General features: G+C 46.9%; 1 protein-coding gene and 1 long non-coding RNA gene across 2 annotated transcripts in view; one reads left to right on the plus strand and one right to left on the minus strand.

The window, feature by feature from the left end:
- Positions 1-5,244: 5,244 nt before the first annotated feature.
- LOC311526063 lies at positions 5,245-11,116 on the minus strand. The gene is made up of 3 exons (XR_014712943.1): positions 10,891-11,116; positions 7,730-7,866; positions 5,245-6,926 (listed from the first exon to the last, which is right to left on the minus strand). It is a non-coding gene; the product is annotated as an uncharacterized lncRNA (long non-coding RNA).
- A 253-nt stretch (positions 11,117-11,369) lies between these two features.
- The window catches only part of PCCB (propionyl-CoA carboxylase subunit beta), a 52,015-nt gene continuing 42,731 nt past the window's right edge, over positions 11,370-20,653 (plus strand). The window contains exons 1-2 of the mRNA XM_084640228.1: positions 11,370-11,564; positions 19,064-19,183. Coding sequence (XP_084496354.1) covers positions 11,397-11,564; positions 19,064-19,183 — 288 coding nt within the window. The 5' untranslated portion in view covers positions 11,370-11,396. The remainder of the gene's footprint in view (positions 11,565-19,063; positions 19,184-20,653) is intronic.

A 20,653-nucleotide genomic window follows, 5' to 3' on the forward strand; every position in this document is an offset into this window, starting at 1 on the left:
GACAAAAGGCATTATATACATTTTAAATAAGCAGTTTAATACAGTTGTAAGTTTTAAACAATTTTAAAGAAACAATTTAATACTACAATCATCATTGCTGAGTATGAAGCAATGGGAACATCATTGCTGAGTATGAAGCAATGGGAGGTGCCCCCCTTTACCCTACACAGGCACAGCCCACTGGCATGGCAGACAATGAGGCAGGGAAGGAGGCTGAAGGTGCCGTAGGCTAGAAGCACGTTGCGCAGCTGCAGCGGCAACTTCCCCTACTGTGCAAGCACCAGGGCAGGAGGCTCAATCCTCGGCCCCCACCCATTCCATCCCTTCCCCCAAGCCCTCACTCTTAACTCGCATCTTCTCCCCCACCACCTCCTCCCCCTTTACTCCACATGCCGCGTCCTCGCTCCTCCCCCCCTGCCTCCTGCCCACAGCAATCAGCTGGTTTGCGGCATGCAGGGCGGGAGGGGAAGCCTGCACGCCGAATCCTCACTAATCCCCCCTCCCTCCTGAACACCGCAAACCAGCTGATTGCTGCAGGCAGTAGGCAGGGAAGCAGGGGAAAGGCACTGATCCACGGGGTCCACTGGCGGGCAGGAGGTGCTGGGTGGGGGGGCTGCCAGCTATGGACAAAGCAGGCAGCCAAACGACGTTATAGTGGAGCTTTGCACAACTTTAAACAAGCATGTTCTGTAATGGCGCAGGGATGTAAGATCGAAACATTAAGCTAGAGGATGTTAAGTGAGGAATTACTGTACCTGTTAACAAGCATGTCTGTAACAATAGAGACACAAAAATTCCCCCAGCAGTAGAGAGTTAAAGAAACCCCTATGACAAACCAGTTCCTGTTTTCCTGCCCCTTTCACCTGCCCCCCCCCCCCAGCCCATCCAGGGGGCCAACACTCACAAGCCCTCCATCCCAGGGCCCAGTCACAGCCCCTCCCCCAGCCAATACACCTGAACTCCCTCCCCCCAGAGCCCAGCTGTGGGGGGCCGGGCCCAGATACCCGCACCCCCTTCACCCCCAGAACCCAGCTATGGGAACCCCCCCTGGCCCGTATACCCATACTCCCTTCCTCCCAGAGCCCAGGTGTGGGGCCCCCCAGGCTCGATACCTCCACCCCCGAGCCCATCCAGATACCTGCACCCCCAGAGCCCAGCCACAGGGCCCACCCTTGCCCAGATACCTGCACCCCCTCCCCCTGAGCCCAGTTGTGGCCCACCCAGGGATCCAGAGGGAGAAACAGCCTGATGCTTCGTCCCAGGCTTGCACTCAGTTTCCTGTGCACCACCCTCTCTTTCCCTCAGGGCATGGTGAGAACTGCAGCTGTCAGGAACCCTCTAGCTCCCTTCCTCTTCCCGCAGCAGTGTCTTCTATATACAAACAGGGCTCTGCTGGGTCCAGCAGCCCCCAGTGGCATCCAGCAGCACTGCAGCCCATTTCAGGAAATTCAGGAAATGAGAAGGGAAATTCTGCACGCAGGTTAATTTCTGCAAAATTCTGCATTGCGCAGTGGCACAGAATTCCCCCAGGAATAATAGATGGATTGCATAGCTCCTGGGGAATCACATCACCCAATCTGTTTGGCTTGCACCTTTGTGTAACAGTCCAGAAGGGGTGTCTGTCACCATTCCATGTGGTTCACCAGTGTCTGAGGTACCTGTCCACATTACTTCAAAATAGAGTCTTTGAGGATAGCTACCTACATACTTTGGTCTCATACACATCCGTCTTCTCAATGGTTGACAGGGAAAGTGAGAAATAAGTCTTCTGAATAGTAACTATAATCAAGAGGAGACATTGTTACCTCAGCTAGATTTCAGAGGATATCAGCCTCCGTGCACAGTTGTACCAATTCAGCAAATATTTATTGGGAATGAAGCTAGGCATTTCCCCTGCTTGGATCTCTTTAAAGGTTTTTGACTGTTTCTGAATATATATAGAACAGAATGTATATTACACACACATATACCCCTATTGCATTTCATGTTACCCATAGTGTGATTTCCAACAATCATTATTTTGACTAATTAACCCTTTCCTGGGTTTCCTTTTTCATTGTAGATATTTATCATTACTTGATCTATTTGCCACTCTTGCACCTTTGTTGTGGCATCTAAACATCAAACAGTCTGTCTTTATCTCACACCTATGTTTGTAGCTTCCCACAGATTAACTTCTCTCAGGTGTTCTTCTACCTGCAGCAACCACTGAACAGTTACAACAGCGTTGTACCAAGCCTGGCACAGCACAAAGCAGTTGTTCAGGCAACACCATTTTATACCTGTCAAGATTTCAAACGGTGCTATCCCCATTGTTCTATCTGGAGTAGCTCAAAGAGCTGTCAGTATTAAGGGAAATTTAATGTCCCAATCTTTTTTTATTTTCTTCAATGTGTTTAGTAAACATAAAATTTAAAGTGCTATTATTTCTTTCTCCCAATGTTGATGAGTATGGCTGCTCAGTGATTTTTTTTCCTGTATTCCCAGCATTATTACGGTGTTACGCATTCTCTCACCACTAAAATGTGTTCCTTGATCTGAACCAGTTACCTGTGGGCATAGATGCTGACTCTGTGGGTGCTCCAGCACTCACTGGCAACCAAGTTCCCCCCTCTCCCTGCCCCCAGCACCTCTCCCCTGCTGATCACTCCTCCCCCTCCCACCCAGCATCTCCCGCCTGCTGCAAACAGCTGTTTCACAGTGTGCAGGTTGGCTTTGGGAGGGAACGGAAGTAGTGAGGACATGGCACTCTCGGGATGGGGTGGAAAGAGGAGGGGCAGGGGCTTGAGAACAGGGGCGGGGCCTGGGCGGAAGGGGGGGTCAAACACCCCCTGGGTAAAGGGGAAGTTGATACCTATGCCTGTGGAAAGTTCACATCTGATAAAGCTTTGCTCAAGCAGAACTTTAACAGTAGCAACTGCCTCATTGTTTCTTATAGGGATCACTTCTACCCATTTGGAGAAAGCATCCACAATGACCAAGGTGTATAGATTTCCTCAGGCCATTTTTGGCAATGGGCCAATAAAATCAATTTGTAGTTGAATCCAGGAACATCAATTTGTTGATGTCTCCATTTTGCTTTTCTGTTGACAGGTTCAGAATTTACTTGGGCATAAACTAGAAAATTTTCTACATATTACCTAACATCCTGATTTATCCATGCCAGCCAATCAATCTGCTGTATTCTTGACAGTATTTTTAATACCTTGATGGCTGCCAGTGGGTATATCATGACACATAAATAAAAGTGATTTTATATTTCTCTGGTACAATCCAAAATCATTGATCACTGGGTTTGGCTACCCAGATTGAGTCTCCATCACGGGTTTGTACAATCATTAAGGGACCTCCTTTCTATTCTTTTGAATCTCTGTCTGGGCTCAATTTAGCTGTGATAGGGTCTTGGTTTTACAATCTGGCCAAATCAATATTCCCCTGTTCAGGTGTACCAGCCCCAATGGGCACCTCAGGCTGTAGCATTTTCCACAGAGAAGCATCCACAGATGTTATCTTGGCTTCCAACTCAGCCTCTGAGTTCCAGCATGCTCTGGGGGAATTTTTCACCTATGCCTTTACCTTTACTACAGCCAGCAGGGCAGCCTTAGCTCTTTCAGTTGCCAGATTTTTTTATATGTAATATTTTGTAGTGGGAACAGGAGCTTGGCTTGTTTAGCCTAACTAAAAGAAGGTGGAGGGGAGAAATGATTGCTCTCTATAAATATATCAGAGGGATAAATGCCAGAGAGGGAGAGGAATTATTTAAGCTCAGTACCAATGTGGACACAAGAACAAATGGATATAAACTGGCCACCAGGAAGTTTAGACTTGAAATTAGACGAAGGTTTCTAACCATCAGAGGAGTGAAGTTTTGGAATAGCCTTCCACGGGAAGCAGTGGGGGCAGAAGATCTATCTGGCTTTAAGATTAAACTTGATAAGTTTATGGAGGAGATGGTATGATGGGATAACATGATTTTGGTAATTAAATATTCATGGTAAATAGGCTTAATGGCCTGCGATAGGATGTCAGATGGGGTGGCATCTGAGTTACCCAGGAAAGAATTTTCTGTAGTATCTGGCAGGTGAATCTTGCCCATATGCTCAGGGTTTAGCTGATCGCCATATTTGGGTTTGGGAAGGAATTTTCCTCCAGGGAAGATTGGAAGAGCCCCTGGAGGTTTTTCGCCTTCCTCTGTAGCATGGGGCACGGGTCACTTGCTGGAGGATTCTCTGCTCCTTGAAGTCTTTAAACCACAATTTGAGGACTTCAATAACTCAGGCATAGGTGAGAGGTTTTTCGCAGAAGTGGGTGGGTGAAATTCTGTGGCCTTCGTTGTGCAGGTCAGACTAGATGATCATAATGGTCCCTTCTGACCTTAGTATCTGTGAATCTATGAAGGGTTTACCATACCTAGAGTGAAATCCATGGTAAATCCAATAGGGCAATCACTTAGTCAATGCTTTGCACATCCACAGTATTCAAACAAAGCCAAGCAACCACTTCAGACACAAATTTGGGGAATGGTCATAAAGTCACTTTTGTTCTTGGAGATTTGTGAATAAGGAGGTTCTGGCATCAGAGCCTGCAACTCTCAAACTCTCCTTACAGACCACTGAGCTGCAAGCAGAACGAAGCATCTTTGCTGCTACCAAGTGCACTGCCTGGTCATGAGACCACAGTCAGATTCCAATAAATTACTGGTACGAGGCAAGCAAAAAATTCAACTTCAGTAAGAGAAGTGACCAGAAATGACTATGCATACCAAGAAATAGCAGACAACCTGGCTGCATTGGGAATTCAACAGCACTGGTCACCAGTCTGGGAGTAGAGTAAGCAGCTCAGGAGAGACTACCAGAAAGCCAGGGGTGAGAACACCTCTGGGAACTCCCTGTCATCCTGTCTCTTTTGAGGACTTTGCCTGGGTGCTGGGAACTGCATCAAGCACTGAGTCCCCAGTGGTTTATGATAGCCTGATCAGCCAGAGTCGTGACCTTCTGACCCCCAAATCTAGTACCAGCCCAGAGAGGAGCCAACAGGTGCCTCATAGATCAAGCCAGCAAAGTGACTCTGGGGTTCCAACCAATCCCCGAAGAAACTGTGCCACTGGAGCAGATGCAGCATGTCCTGGGCCCATACTCAGAGGAGCTGTTTGATGACCCCCTTGGAAGAACAGCCTGCTGCAAAACCAGCAGCAAAAACAGAAAAGTAAGAAAAAGCCCCGAAGGCTGGTAAGTGTTTGGCTCCTTGTTTATTGTTAATGATAATAGTCAAATGGGAGGGATTTCCAGTTTATGACCCATTGCACTTTTTATTACAGGACATAAGTAGTCATGTGTATCTACTAATGGTGGAATGTACCCCAGCATCTTGGCATCACTTTCCACACCACCACCACACAGCATTCAAAATAGAGACCAAGAAACACAAACAACTGTTAAACAAGCATTTAACTTTAAAGTTTTTTTAGATACTCGCAAATGCTTAAAGATGTGCTGGGGCGTTAAAAGAAAGAATACTGCCTTCCCTTTTAGTATGCCATAGCGTAACAAGCTACCTGTAAACAGTAAACTGTACATGAAGGTTGGGGAAAATGTAGAGAGTGGGTGAGTAAATCAATGTCTGAAATACCCCAGGGTGTGTGGGGGGGGGGGGAATTGTGTGCAGTATACAAATATATTGGGCAAAGGGGGGTGACTGTCCATGTAGTTCTTTGAGAGTCCATATTGTCAGGTGTGTTTGCATGTAATCCATAGTATATTTAGTCAGAGCAGGCTGCATTGTAAGCTATAGGGAGACCGTAAACCGTGTGGATGCTAACACAGCATCCTGTTGATTTCCCTTTAATTTTGACCCAATCCTGGGTGCTGATAGTTGCAAACTTTTCGCAGAGTAGGAATTCCCCATGGGTAGTCTCATTTCAGGAAAGGGTATATTTTCTGGGCTCTCCTAATCAGGACTGTGGTCCACCCCACTCATAGATGTGCTGCTCAGTCACCATAAGCTTGAAACCTCTGTAGCATAGACAGCTGGCTTACCACTGGTAGCATGGCATAAAATCTCTTTGGCATTCAGGAAACTCCAGGATTGTCACGTCCCCCAGACTGTGGAATGCCTGAAAGGACTGAGAAACCTTAGGTAGTAAACCATGGCATAACCCCACTGCCCCTGGCTACAACAGTCTGCAATTTTTAAACATATAGCATTTGTAAATGTCATCTTACCATTATGTGTGCACTCTTTTCACTCTGCTTAACTCAATTATGGCCATGGAGCTTCTAGGAACAGAAGTATTCATCTGAGAACATAGTGAGGCTGAGTTTTACAAAGTATCATTTTTTTGGCTTTGAGATTCCACAGGCACTTTTTTCTGAGGATGCACTGAACTTTTTTTTGAAGTACTGAGACAATGTACTGTTTGATGTCTGCTTTCAGGCACTTCCACCTCTGCCGCCCAGCCACGGTCCAGCAGGAGCCTGGGATTTTGAACGGTCAAGGAGTGGTCAAAGAGGAAGCATTTCTGTAATTAACTCATAGTGGACATCCTGAATGGAGTCAACAAGCAGACACAATACTAAAGGGAAAAGGATTCATAGGAGTGGAAAGGCATGGACAGGCTGTAGAGCACACTGATAGATTTTCAGCGCAGCTTCTGGAGCAGGAATGTTGCTTGAGGGAGGAAGACTGAATACAGCAGAAAACCCTGTTTGAGCAGCTGCTTGTGCTAATGGCTGCAAGAGTGCAAGCTCCTGCTCCACTCACACCAGGTCCTGAGACCTCTCCGACATGCCCTGCAGCCCAGGAACGCACTGCACAATGCCATAGTTGGGTGGCCCATGAACCGGGACTCAATGCTTGTTGGACAGGGCAAATGTACCCCCAGAAGTCCTCTACCTCTCCGCAACAGCACCCAGTGCATGCTACTTGTGCTAGAAAGGAAAAGGAGAACAGGGGGCCAGAGACCGGCAAAAATAGGAAACTGGTTTCAGTGTTTTGCACTGTTTCATGTTTGCTATATGCACTTTATTTTATTACTGGTTTTAGTCTTCGTTTATTAGTGGTGTTTCATATTGTTCATAAAGAAAGACTTTTATTTTATTCAGAAAATTTATTACTCCTGGGGGAATTCTGCACAAAAAAATTTTAAAATTCTGCACACAATATTTTAAAATTCTCCATATTTTATTTGTCAAAATAATACAATATAAACACTCCAGTTTCAATTATTTTGGTAATTTATTTCAAAACACCCGTCAACAATACAAACAGCAAAAAACATTCCCCCAGGAGTAAAGTGTTAAAGAAACCCCTACCACAACCCAGTTCCAGTTGGGGACTGCTCAAGGAAACTGTGTGGTGCCCCCAGATCCCAGACACCTGCACTCCCATCCCTCCAGACCCCCTGGCACAGACACCCACACCTCCTTCCCCCCACAGTCCAGCCACGGGACACCTCCCAGCCCAGACACCAGTATCCCCCCTCCCACCAGAGCCCAGCCATGGGGCAGCCCCCTGACACGAGTCCCCACAGAGTCCAGCCACTCACGCCCCCCACCTCCTATGCCCCCCCTTCCGCCCAGCTGCGGAGTAGCCCCTGGCCCAGACACCAGCCCCCACTCTCCACGGAGCCCAGCCGCGGGGCAGCTCCCAGCCCAGACACCAGCACCCTTTACTTCCCCCAATTTCTTTACCCTCCAGCTAGGGGATGTGGTATGGCCCTGCCCTTCCTCACCTTTTGCGACAGCTGGCTGGGTCTCCCAGACCCTCCCATCCCTGGGAGAATGAAGATCAAACAGCATGCAGCCTCCAGCCCTGTTATAGTCTTGGCCTTCACATCTTCTGGCAAAGATTCCACAGATTGACTGTGCACTGTGTGAAAAAATACTTCCTTTTGTTTGTTTTTAAACCTGCTGCCTATTATTTTCATTTAGTGACCCCTTGTTCATATGTTACGAGCAGTAACTTCCATATTTATTTTCTCCACACCAGTCATGATTTTATAGACCTCTATCATATTCCCCCTTAGTCGTCTCTCTTCCAAGCTGAAAAGTCCCAATCTTATTAATCTCTCCTCATATGGAAACTGTTCCATACCCGTAATCAGTTTTGTTGCTCTTTTCTTTACCTTTTCCAATTCCGATATATATTTTTAGAGATGGGTGACCACATCTGAACACAGTATTAAAGATGTGGGCGTATCATAGATTTATATAGAAGCAATATGATATTTAGTCTTATTATTGATCCCTTTTTAATGATTCCCAACATTGTTAGCTTTTTTGACTGCCACTGCACGTTGAGTGGATGTTTTCAGAGAACTATCCACAATGACTTCATGTTGACTCTTCCCCAGCAAATCATGTTAATCTGTGTCTGACAATTCTGTTCTTTTTTCAACCAGTTTGCCCACGACTGAAGTTAGGCTTACCAGCCTGTAATTATCAGGATCACCTTTGGAGCCTTCTTAAAAAATTAGTGTCATATTAGCTATCCTCCAGTCACCTGGTACAGAAGCTGATTTAAATGACAGGTTACATGCAACAGTTAGTACTTCTGCAATTTCACATCTGAGTTTCCACCTGGCATTGGTCAGAAGATAGGATACTGGGCTAGATGGACCTTTGTTCTGTCCCAGGACGGCAATCCTTAAGTTCTCACTAGCATCTGGTCCTGCTGACTTATTACAAGTCGTCAAGAACACTATCCTGGATAATGTCACGGCTAACCTGGTGGCTGAACTTTGTGACTTTGTCCTTACACTATGGATGTAGAAGCCCTCTACACCAACATTCCACACAAAGATGGACTACAAGCCATCAAGAACATTATCCCCGATAATGTCATGGCTAACCTGGTGGCTGAACTTTGTGACTTTGTCCTTACCAATAACTATTTTACATTTGGGGACAATGTATACCTTCAAATCAGCGGCACTGCTATGGGTACCCGCATGGCCCCACAGTATGCCAACATTTTTATGGCTCACTTAGAACAACGCTTCCTCAGCTCTCATCCCCTAACGCCCCTACTCTACTTGCGCTATATTGATGACATCTTCATCATCTGGACCCATAGAAAAGAAGCTCTTGAGGAATTCCACCATGATTTCAACAATTTCCATCCCACCATCAACCTCAGCCTGGTCCAGTCCACACAAGAGATCCACTTCCTGGACACTACAGTGCTAATAAACGATGGTCACATAAACACCACCCTATACCGGAAACCTACTGACCGCTATTCCTACCTACATGCCTCCAGCTTTCACCCTGACCACACCACACGATCCATTGTCTACAGCCAAGCTCTGTGATACAACCGCATTTGCTCCAACCCCTCAGACAGAGACAAACACCTACAAGATCTCTATCAAGCATTCTTACAACTACAATACCCACCTGCGGAAGTGAAGAAACAGATTGATAGAGCCAGAAGAGTTCCCAGAAGTCACCTACTACAGGACAGGCCTAACAAAGACAATAACAGAACGCCACTAGCCGTCACCTTCAGCCCCCAACTAAAACCCCTCCAACGCATTATCAAGGATCTACAACCTATCCTGAAGGATGACCCAACACTCTCACAAATCTTGGGAGATAGGCCAGTCCTTGCCTACAGACAGCCCCCCAACCTGAAGCAAATACTCACCAGCAACCACATACCACACAACAGAAACACTAACCCAGGAACCTATCCTTGCAACAAAGCCCGTTGCCAATTGCCCACATATCTATTCAGGGGACACCATCACAGGGCCTAATAACATCAGCCACACTATCAGAGGCTCGTTCACCTGCACATCCACCAATGTGATATATGCTATCATGTGCCAGCAATGCCCCTCTGCCATGTACATTGGTCAAACTGGACAGTCTCTACATAAAAGAATAAATGGACACAAATCAGATGTCAAGGATTATAACATTCATAAACCAGTCGGAGAACACTTCAATCTCTCTGGTCACATGATTACAGACATGAAAGTTGCGATATTACAACAGAAAAACTTCAAATCCAGACTCCAGCGGGAGACTGCTGAATTGGAATTCATTTGCAAATTGGATACAATTAACTTAGGTTACCTTGCATAATGACTTAGCCACTCCCAGTCTCTATTCAAGCCTATTTCCCCTTGTTTTCCTAACCCCTCCCCCCCGGTCAGACGTTCTTGTTAAACCCTGGATTTGTACTGGAAATGGCCCACCTTGATTATCATACATATTGTAAGGAGAGTGATCACTTCACATAAGCTATTACCAGCAGGAGAGTGGGGTGGGGGGAGAGAAAACCTTTTGTAGTGATTAACACCCATTTTTTCATGATTTGTGTGTATAAAAACATGTTCTGTATTTTCCACAGTATGCATCCGATGAAGTGAGCTGTAGGTCACGAAAACTTGTGCTCAAATAAATTAGTTAGTCTCTAAGGTGCTACAAGTACTCATTTTCTTTTTGTTTAGTTTATGAATTTTTTCCAAAACCACTTCTGGGACAGTTTAGTTTATCAATTTGTTCCAACGCCTCAATCTGGGACGGTTCCTCAGATTTATCACCTAAAAAGAATGGCTCAGGTTTGGAAATCTCCCTCAGCTATATCCTAGAAAAGCTCCAGGCCCAGCTTGGTCCTTGCCTCAACGCATACAGCCTAGCAGCCCCAAGAGCCCCGGCCTCCAAAGGCGGCCGCTGTGGAGAAGGGAGTCCCCAGAGCCCTGACTCCAGCTGCGGGGGAGGCCGGGGCTCTGGGGGCTGCCAGGCTCCCTGGGGCGAGGCAGCTGCCTTTGCCACACTGGCAGGTTTCCAGCATAAACTTGCTTGTGTTTTGGCAAGAGTCTTGTGGCCTCTGCAGTAAGTTAGGCGAAGGGCCGGCAGTACCCGCAAAGCTTCCCACCCTTACCGGGAGACGCTGGGCCAATAAAAGTTATTCCCTCAGCCGCCTGCTCGCCTGTAAATTTGCTCCAGCAAATCAGCCTTTCCCCGCCAAACGGAGCGTATCCGACCGGCTCCCTCGCCCCTCACGGCAGCGCCAGCGGCCGCCGCGCCGAGCGGCTGGGGAACAAAGGGCCGCGCGTCACAAATCCCCAGCGTCCCGCCTGGCTGAGCGCCGACCGCGGGGCGCTGGCGGGCAGGGGAGGGCGGGGCTGGCCCGGCCAGAGCGGCGCTCGGGAGCCGGGACAGGCCCGCTCTCACTGGCGGGCTCGCCAGGGCTGCAGGCTGGGACTCGGCGAGGCCGGGTGTCAGCAGCGCCGCCCGCCCCGCCCCGCCCCGCCCCGCCCCTCGTGGAGGCCACGGCCGGGCTGCGGCGGCCTTGCCTGGAGCGGAGCCGGGGGCGGGGCCGCGCGGCCTGTCAGACGCCCGGCCGCCCACAGGCCCCTGCGCACGCGCCGTGCTGCTCTCCCGGCTATGGCCGCGCTACGGCTCCTGCGGCGGCTCCTGCCGCTCTCCGGGACGCGGCTGGTCCGGCCCCGCTCGGCCGGCGCCCCCAGCTCCGTGCCCGAGCGCATCGCCGAGAAGCGTCGCGCCGCGCTGCTGGGGGGCGGCCAGGCCCGCATCGATGCGCAGCACAAACGGGTGAGCACTTCGGCCGGCCTGGCCTCCCCCGACACAGGCGTGTCGTCCCGTCCCCCCCCGGCGCCTCTCCCTGATCCCCGCCGGTACCCCTGGCCCGGACACCCGCTCCTCCCCACCCCGGTCCTTACCTGATCCCCGATAGGGTGACCACACAGGAAGTTTATAAATCGGGACAGGTATGGGGGATAATAGGGGCCTATATAAGACAAAGCCTTGAATATCGTGACTGTCCCTATAAAATTGGGACATTTGGTCACCCTGATCCCTGATGATACCCCCTGGCCCTGAACCCAGCCCCTCTGCCAGCATCGCCCCCACCCATGCCTGACCCCGATCCTGTCCCTCTTCCACACTCCCTTCCTCCCCCAGCACCTGACCCTGGTCCCTGACAATACCCCCTAGCACCTGACAGCAGCCTTCTTCTCCAGCCCCTGATTCTAGCCTCCCCTTCCAGACCCTGAGAACAACCCCACTCTTATATCCCGCGTCTTCCCCTGATCCCAACCCTTTCCTCCCCCGATCTGGCCCCTGACACTGGCCCACCCCTGAGACTGCTTCCCCTCCCACCAGCCCCTGACACCACCAGCCCCTGAGACTGATTCGCCCCCAATTCCTTCCCAGTCTCCTGACCCTACTCCCCACCACCTCTCCCTGACACTGACATCCCCTTCCCCCCAGAACAGACACTGACCCCTGCAGCCACCTCCTGATGGCTGTGACCCCTCCCTGCACTGATTCCATCACCCACCAGGCACCCAGCCCTGACCTTCTCTGGGACCAGTGACCTGCCCCTATATGACCTGAACCCTCTATCCTCAGCTTGGCAGTGTCCCCATGGGGCTGGCACCCCTATCCCTGCCAATGGGGTCTGGGTGATTGTCTCTCTCCTAGCAGGATGGGCTATGGGGGGACGAGTCTCCACTTGCTCTCAAGAAGAGGCGCTAGTTATCAATGGACTCCCTGCCATTATGTCCCCAACCCACGTTTTTATTAAAGAATTGTAGCAGCACTCTCTCCAAACATAAGACTGCAGAGGTCAATGCATGCAATGTGAAGGACACAAATAGTCAGATCTGCATTAAGGAGCACATTCCACAGGCAGCCCTGTTCTTAAGTAACTCTAAAGTTGCCAGCACAATTTTGTTTGACCTTAACAGATTGTTTCTATCAGGAACGTTATTTTTGTTGATACAATCAATAGTTGTTCATAACAGGTTTCACTGTACATATTCTGCTGATGGAGGTCTTTGATGAGTTACCCTGGTGGACCTGTGTTTCTGGGTACCAGCCACTATGACATACCAGGGCACAATCCAGACTAATGAGTAGCTGTTTCACCCCTGGACTGTAACCTGGAGTGCCCTTTACAATGTGTTGCTGCTTGTAGCCTTCAACCTGGACTGCTAACAAACAACCTCCATCATGGAAATCACTCTCAGCTATGTCTATGTATGTGTGCTGCAGCCGGCTAGCCACACTCTGGCTCTTACCAGCCTTGATTATGTTGCAGGGTGACCCCAATACATCACCAGTCCCAGATCTTCCCACAGAAATGTTTGTCCTGTACTGCCCAGTCCTCTCCTGAAATCTGTTATTCCTTGAAGGGAACACAGAACCTAAGTTGAGACTTCACAGTTGATGAGTCTTCTCAGACATGGTTCCCTTTCTCCAGGAATGTCTCAGGCCCCATGAGCAGCATGCAGAAAACCACTTTCTTGGATGTACTCGTGCCCAAGGATACTTAACACTGGGTTGCCTCATTGGAGCATCTAATCTGATCTGATCTATGGATACTGGGAGCCACAGACTTGGATGACTGAATTTTTTAGTTTTAGCCACATCATTGAAGAGAGGCCAAACCTTGTTCATGAGGCAGGCCATCAGAATGGTCATAAATGTCTTGAAGTGCACACACCTTTTCTTGTACAGATTATACTATATGTTCCTCTCTGCTCCGAGAAATCGGAGATCTGATCTCATTAAACTCTGTACAATCTTTAGTGCTATTTTTCATCCATATAACCTAATATGCCTTTCCAGTGTAATTTATAGCCAGGAATGATGGAATCCCATTGATTATTTTGTTTCTCATTCTGCCATATTTCAATATTGTTCATTGTGTCTCGGTCGTCTTCTACTGTCAAGCATTCCATTTTACCTTTGTTTGATTTTAAGTTGCGTAGACATTTATTGTTTTATTTTTTACCATGTACCTATTTTACCAAACTCCTTAGTTTGGCACCGTTTTCAGAATTTACCCATTCCTGCTTCAGTTCAGCTGTAATTTCTGGTCAGTCCTTTACTGGGTGCAGAGCTACATTTGTATTACTGACAACCCTAACCAGATCCCCTTGTCTATCTTGTGTTCTCATGGGCTATTTCTCAATACAAGGATGATATCTGCCAGGGTGAAAAGTCATTAATGAGACTTAAGATGGCTGAGGAGTCCAATTCATGCTTTATAGGTTTTTCCACATATGTGACAAGTGATTGCTTTGAAAGAGCACAACTGCTGGCTAGGATGCTATAGCTTTTCCTTCCTCCTCTGCTGTTTCTCAGCCTCTTGAGCAAGGCGATTGTCTTCAAAACCGGATGAGGGTTGATGTGTGATGCAGTACCACTGCAGTGTGTTGCCAGTCAGCTCTTCCCAATTCATGATCACTGCCTCCTTTCTTCAGATATACTTACAGGGTGTTCTTGCAGCATTTCCTCTGTCCCCACCATGGGTTCTCTTATCATGGATAAGTTGAGAAAAGAGGTTGTGCTTCAGAAGACAAGTATCAGCCATCTGCACACAATGACCAGCCCAGTGAAGTTGATGTTTCATACTCTTCGCCTCAGCACTGGTGATGTTAGTGCAGAGAGAACACTGGCATTGGTGCGATGGTCTTCCCATCTGATACTGAGAAGCCTCCTAAGGTAGCACTGTTGGTACCATTCCAGATGCTTAAGATGGCTTCGGTATGTCACCCATGTCTTGCACCCATAAAGAAGAGTGGGGGATGATTACTGCATTGTAGACCAGGATCTTAGTTTCCATCCGCAGATCTCTGTCAATAAAGACATAACGGAGCAATGTTCCAAAGATATGCTGGCACAACAGATCCTATGTTCAATCTCCACATCAAGATTGGCTATCTGGGCTCAACGTTGGGGGTTCACCACTAATGACAGTTTGTAGGAGAACGGGGGCAACTTGTGCTGGGGCAGGCTGGTGGAGCACCTTAGTCTTCCGAGTATTGAGGGAAAGTCCCAGGCTATGATAGGTGCCTGAGAAGAGGTCTAGGTGGGTTGCAAGTCAGCCTTAGTGTGTGCGAGGACAGCACAGTCGTCCCCATACTGAAGGACAGTAATAATAGTCCTGGTGACTTTAGTTTGAGAATGAAGACATCGCAAATTGAAAAGCAGGCCATCCATGCAATACTCATCCCATCATAGAGTAGCCTGAGAACATGAATGAACTTCAATGAACTACTGAATCTAGTCAGCACCTTTGATAATGCTTCACGATTGATTGAATCATCAATAAATGCCATAAAGAATGGCTGGTGTCGTTCTCTACACTTCTCTTGGATCTGTTGTGCAAAAAAACCATGGTGGTGCCCCATGACAGTCTGAAACCACATTGGGATTCCTGAAGGACGTCTTTGGCAAGAGGAAGGAGACAGTTCAAAAGGATGTGGGCAAGGATCTTCCCGGCAATGGAGAAGAGGGCAATATCTTGGTAATTCCCGTACACTGGTTTGTCCCCTCTATCTTGTGTACTGTTGAGTTGATGTGGTTGTGGGGGGAGGGGCTTCAGGCCCAACAAGGGATAAAATGTTAATAATAGGCACCCACTGTGGAACTGGAAGCGTGTCAGGGAATCCTACCCGTAGAAGCCCTATGCGTACTCCTTTTTGCTCACAGACAGTTGCTGCTTGATTTCAGAGATGGATTCTTGCATGCTAAGTCTGTATTTTTATCTAATCAGAACAAATCATAAGGATTATCCTCCCCTCATCCAGTTAGTCAGCTGGACTTGCTCGCAGACCTGAGAAAAACCTACATTCTTGGAACTAGTCTATTTAACTTTCCAGGAGGCTAATTCAGGTCACACTGAACACCCATTGTTTCATGTTCTCTGTGCATATAAATCTCCCCACTGTATGCATCCGATGAAGTGAGCTGTAGCTCACAAAAGCTTATGCTCAGATAAATTTGTTAGTCTCTAAGGTGCCACAAGTCCTCCTTTTCTTTTTACTTGGACAGTACTGATTGGCACAAATCTTGTCCCAAACTTTGCTTTGGTAAATCCTCTGATTTTCCTCCTCCGAGGATCTAGCTCAGGGGTCTCAAAGTCCCGGTCCACAGGCCATCTGCAGCCCGAGAACCTCCCCACTACAGCCTGCAGAGGAGAGACGCACGCAGCCACACTGCTGGCAATGTCTGCTGCAGGCGCCTCCCCCCCACAGCTCCCATTGCCTGCGAGAGAGGGACAGAGATACCATCACTAGTTGCCGGGCAGAGTCAGCCATGGAGTCAGCATCATTAGTTGCTGGGCAGCGTCAGCCATGGAGGCAATGTCACTTTTTTCCACAATGAATATAAACAAGTCAAAATACCGAACACAACTATCTGATGCACACTTTGCTGCACTCCTGAAAGTTTCAACTGCTCAGTCACTGAGGCCAAACATCAACAAACTGACAGAACTGAAGTGTTGCCAGGTGTCTGGCAAGCACTAAAAACTCTCTGGCAGACAAAGAATTGTATAAAGTTGTATGACAGCTTTATTATTTCTAAGAAATTTGAAATAAAAAATACAATATAAACAAGAGGAGGGGGTCTCCACCCACAAGAGAAAGTCTGTTTAAGCCCGTGGGAGACCCCTCCATTTTGTCTTCAGCTGGCTAAGGAGATAGCCTCTCCACCCCACAAGGATACCTGAAAGAAACTGGAACAAAGGACTGTCACTAAAGGGGGTGTGAGTGATTGCTGGACCCAGATTAGAAGGAGATTAGTCTGTAAAAGGAAACTTACTGGAACTGACAGGTTTCAGAGTAGCAGCCTTGTTTGTCTGTATCCGCAAAAAGAAAAGGAGGACTTGTGGCACCTTAGAGACGAACAAATTTATTTGAGCATGAGCTTTCGTGAGCTATAGCTCACTTCATTGGATGCATGGTTTTGTCTGCATTCAGTTTTATTAGACATAGACTTATGGGTTTTATTTTATTTTGCTTGATAATTCACTTCTGTCTGTTACTACTTGGATCCTTGGATCTGTCTGTTATACTTAAATCCTACTTTCTGTAATTAATAAAATCACTTTTTACTTATTAAATAACTCAGAGTATGTATTAATACTTGGTGGGGCAAACAGCTGTGCATATCTCTCTATCAGTGTTATAGAGGGTGAACAATTTATACAGGTTAAAATGGATTTATTTAGGGTTTGGACCCCATTGGGAGTTGGGCATCTGAGTGTCAAGGAGAGGAACACTTCTGAAAGCTGCTTTCAGTTAAGCCTACAGCTGTTAGGGGACAGGGTTCAGACCTGGGTCTGGGGTTGCAGCAGGCTAATGGGTCTGGCTCAAACTAGGCAGGGCACTGAAGTCCTAAGCTGACAGGGCAGGAAATCAGGAGCAGAAGTAGTCTTGGCACATCAGGTGGCAGCTCCCAAGGGGTTTCTGTGATCCAACCCCTCACACCTCCATGTTATCCCTTTACCCTGACACCAAAACTGAGAAACCCACTTGCTTTGCTTATCTCTGGGAAAGAACACTCTAGACCAGTAGATTAAAGAGTCAACAACATGAAATACTATTTTGAATGTTCACATGATTTTTCTTTTTTCATGTATCAATTTAAGAAATCAAAGGTGATAGCCCTGGTCTACACTCAGGGCTGTCCCTAGGGGGATCCGGGGCCTGGGGCGGAAGTGATGGATTCATCTCTTCCAGGGCCTACTGCACCAGCCCATAGGGCCCAGAGCAGTCGCCCCGATTCACCCTACCCAAGGGACGGCTCTGTCTACACTACAAACTTATCTCACTAGAACTGCATGACTCTGGGGTGTGGAAAATCCACATCCCTGAGTGACGCAGTTATGCTTACCTAACTCCCAGGTAGACAGACAATTGGCTGGCTTCTCCCATCGACATAGATACCGCCTCCTGGGGAGGTGGTGTACCTACACAAATGGGAGAAGCTCTCCTGTTGTCATAGGTAGCATCTTCACTAAGCGCTACAGCATCACTGTAAGTGTAGACAAGCCCATGTAGTTCCTTTATGCTAATACTCTGGGGCCAATGTTTTCAAAAATCTGCAGCTGCTGGGTGCTTAGCACTTTTGATTTAAAAAAAAACAATCAGTCACTTGTTTAGAAGCAAAGTTACAAAAGTACGAGACTTAACTTTAGGCTCCTTGTAATAGGGAACACCTCTTGAGTGCCTCCTGCCTCTGCATCTGGTAGTGCAGGTCTTTCCCTGCTCCTGGTGGCCCCTGCAGGTTCTCAGCTTTGCTAGGCACATCTCTAGTGGTTCAGCCCTCCAGCCAAGTCACACAGTCATAATGAATGAACTCCTTCCAGGGTAGCGCAGAGTTCAAACTGTTATCCGCCACCAGGGTCTTCAGCCCGGTCTCTGGGTCCTTTAAATCCCACCCTTCCCTCAGGCTTCTGAAAAAGCTTTGTCCTCTTCTCAGCGCTTAGGCCATTTTCCCAGTGGCCAGTTGGGCAACCCAGGCCCACCCACTATTCCTTGTCCAACCCAGGGACCCTATAAACAGCAGCTATATACTGTTTCCTTTGATTGGGGGGGGAAAAAGAGCTTCACAATAATTGATAACTACCTGGCATTGTTACTGAGCAATGGACCTCAGTACACCTGAACAGCTTATTGGACTGTACCAGCCTGTCAAAAGCCTTGAATATACTAATGCCAAAAAGAGGCGAGGGATAAAGAGCAAAGGTCTGTCTGAAATCCAGAGATGAGCTATCTAATTCTTTCTCTTTGTCTTTTTGTTTTCCTCTTTTGTTTGTTCCAGTGTCCAACATTGTTATTGTGATACATGGTTTGAATTGGGTTAGTTGTGAAAGGATTACTTCCATGTGCTTTCTGCCATTAGAAAAATAATCCTAACATCAAAATAAACTGCTCAGAGTAAACAAAAACAGTCATCATATCACACAGCTTTTTAACAGGACCTCTCAAGGACCACCCACCACCTCTGTCCTGATGTTCCTTCTCGTGACAATGGGATTCCCTTTTCAGCTGTTTTCTGTTTCCAGTTTGTTTTGCATTGTGTTTGCCTTAACTGATACCGTGATTTCTTTCCTTATTTTAAATATTGTGGGGAAGGGGTCAAGCACCTGCTTAGTGAAACAAATATGGGGATGCTTCTGGACTCTTTGATAAATATTAATCCCCACGTGTTTTCTTTTAATTGTATTAAGTTGTGCCTTTCCAGGATGTTTAACCAAATGATGATTCTGTTAAATGTCGTTTGCTGCATTTCAGGGAAAGCTGACAGCAAGGGAGCGAATTCTTCTGTTGCTGGACCCTGGCAGTTTTGTTGAGTATGACATGTTCGTGGAACACAGATGTGCAGACTTTGGGATGGAGTCTGATCAGAATAAGGTATTTCTGTTCAGTCTCTCTCTTGACCTTTTAATCCTTATGGTGATAAATTGTTCTCCTTATCTAGTGAGGACAGGACAAGAATTAAAGGGCTTCAATTGCAGCAAGGGAGATTTAGGTTAGACATTATGAAAACTTCCTAAATGTAAAGGTAGATAAGCACTGGAACAAATTACCTAGGGAGATTGTGGAATCTCTGTCATTGGAGGTGTTAAGAACAGGTCAGACAAACACCTCTCAGGGGTGTTCTAGGTAATACATAGTCCTGCCTCAGTGTACGGGACTGGAGTAGATGACCTACCAAGTTCCCTTTCAGTCCTACAGTTCTGTGGTTCTTAGGATTCTGTGCTGTAGCCCCGTGGCTCTCAATCTTTCCAGTCTACTGTACTCCTTTCAGGAGCCTGATTTGTCTTGCATACTCCAAGTTTCACCTCATTTAAAAACTTACAAAATCAGACATAAAAATGCAAAAGTGTCACAGCACACTCTTACTGAAAAATGGCTTACTTTCTCATTTTTACCATATAATTATAAAATAAATTGATTGGAATATAAATATTGCACTTGCATTTCAGTTTATAGTATGTAAAACAGTATAAACATGTCGTATGAAATTTTAGTTTGTACTGACTTCACTAATACTTTTTATGTAGCCTGCTGTAAAACTATGCAAATATCTAGATGAGTTGATTTACCCCCTGGAAGACCTGTGCGTACCCTCATGGGTACACGTACCCCTGGTTGAGAACCACTGCTCTAGCCAACCCACCTATTCTCAAACAGGCTTCCTGCTTCTGGTAGACATTGCAAAGAGTTTCTTGGTATTTGTCTTTATGTATTTGGTTGCTTTTCAGATTCCCTCTTTACATTCCTAATTTCCATTTTACCTGCTATAGTTATGCTCCTTTCTGTTCGCTTCACTTGGGTTGATTTTACTTTTTTTTTTTTTTTTAAGGATACCTGTTTGCTCAAATAACCTCTTGAATGTTGTCTCAACTTCATATATAGCAGCTCTGAAACCTAGTGGTTAGAGCCTTGGCAATAGGTCACATTAGAAACAGAAACATAGGCAAACACATTTTTGTGTTTATATTGCGGTTGATGCAGAAATTACTAGGTGAAATCTGTGGTCTGTTTTGCAGGTCAGGTCATAATGTCCCTTGTGGCCTTAAAATCTATGAAATGTGCATGTAGACCCTGGTAATTACTGTGGCGAGTGGTTGGTGAATGAAAATATGACAAAATGGAAAGTGTCCAATTCAATATGGGTACTTGGCAGATATGTGAAATAGTGTATGTTGTGGTGTACATGACATAAATTACAAAAATTAATGTTTGCTACAAGTGTTTTAAAGAAAGTCAAACAGCTAGCCCTGGTGGAAGCCACCAACTTAGCACCCTGAACTGGAGTTTGTTGAAGTGCTAAACCAGCTTTTCACAGCAGTAGCCTCTTCTGTGGGTGCAGAGAAT

The sequence above is a fragment of the Lepidochelys olivacea genome (genome assembly GCF_965140295.1).
Source record: "Lepidochelys olivacea isolate rLepOli2 genome assembly, chromosome: 9".
NCBI classification, from domain to species: Eukaryota; Metazoa; Chordata; order Testudines; family Cheloniidae; genus Lepidochelys; species Lepidochelys olivacea.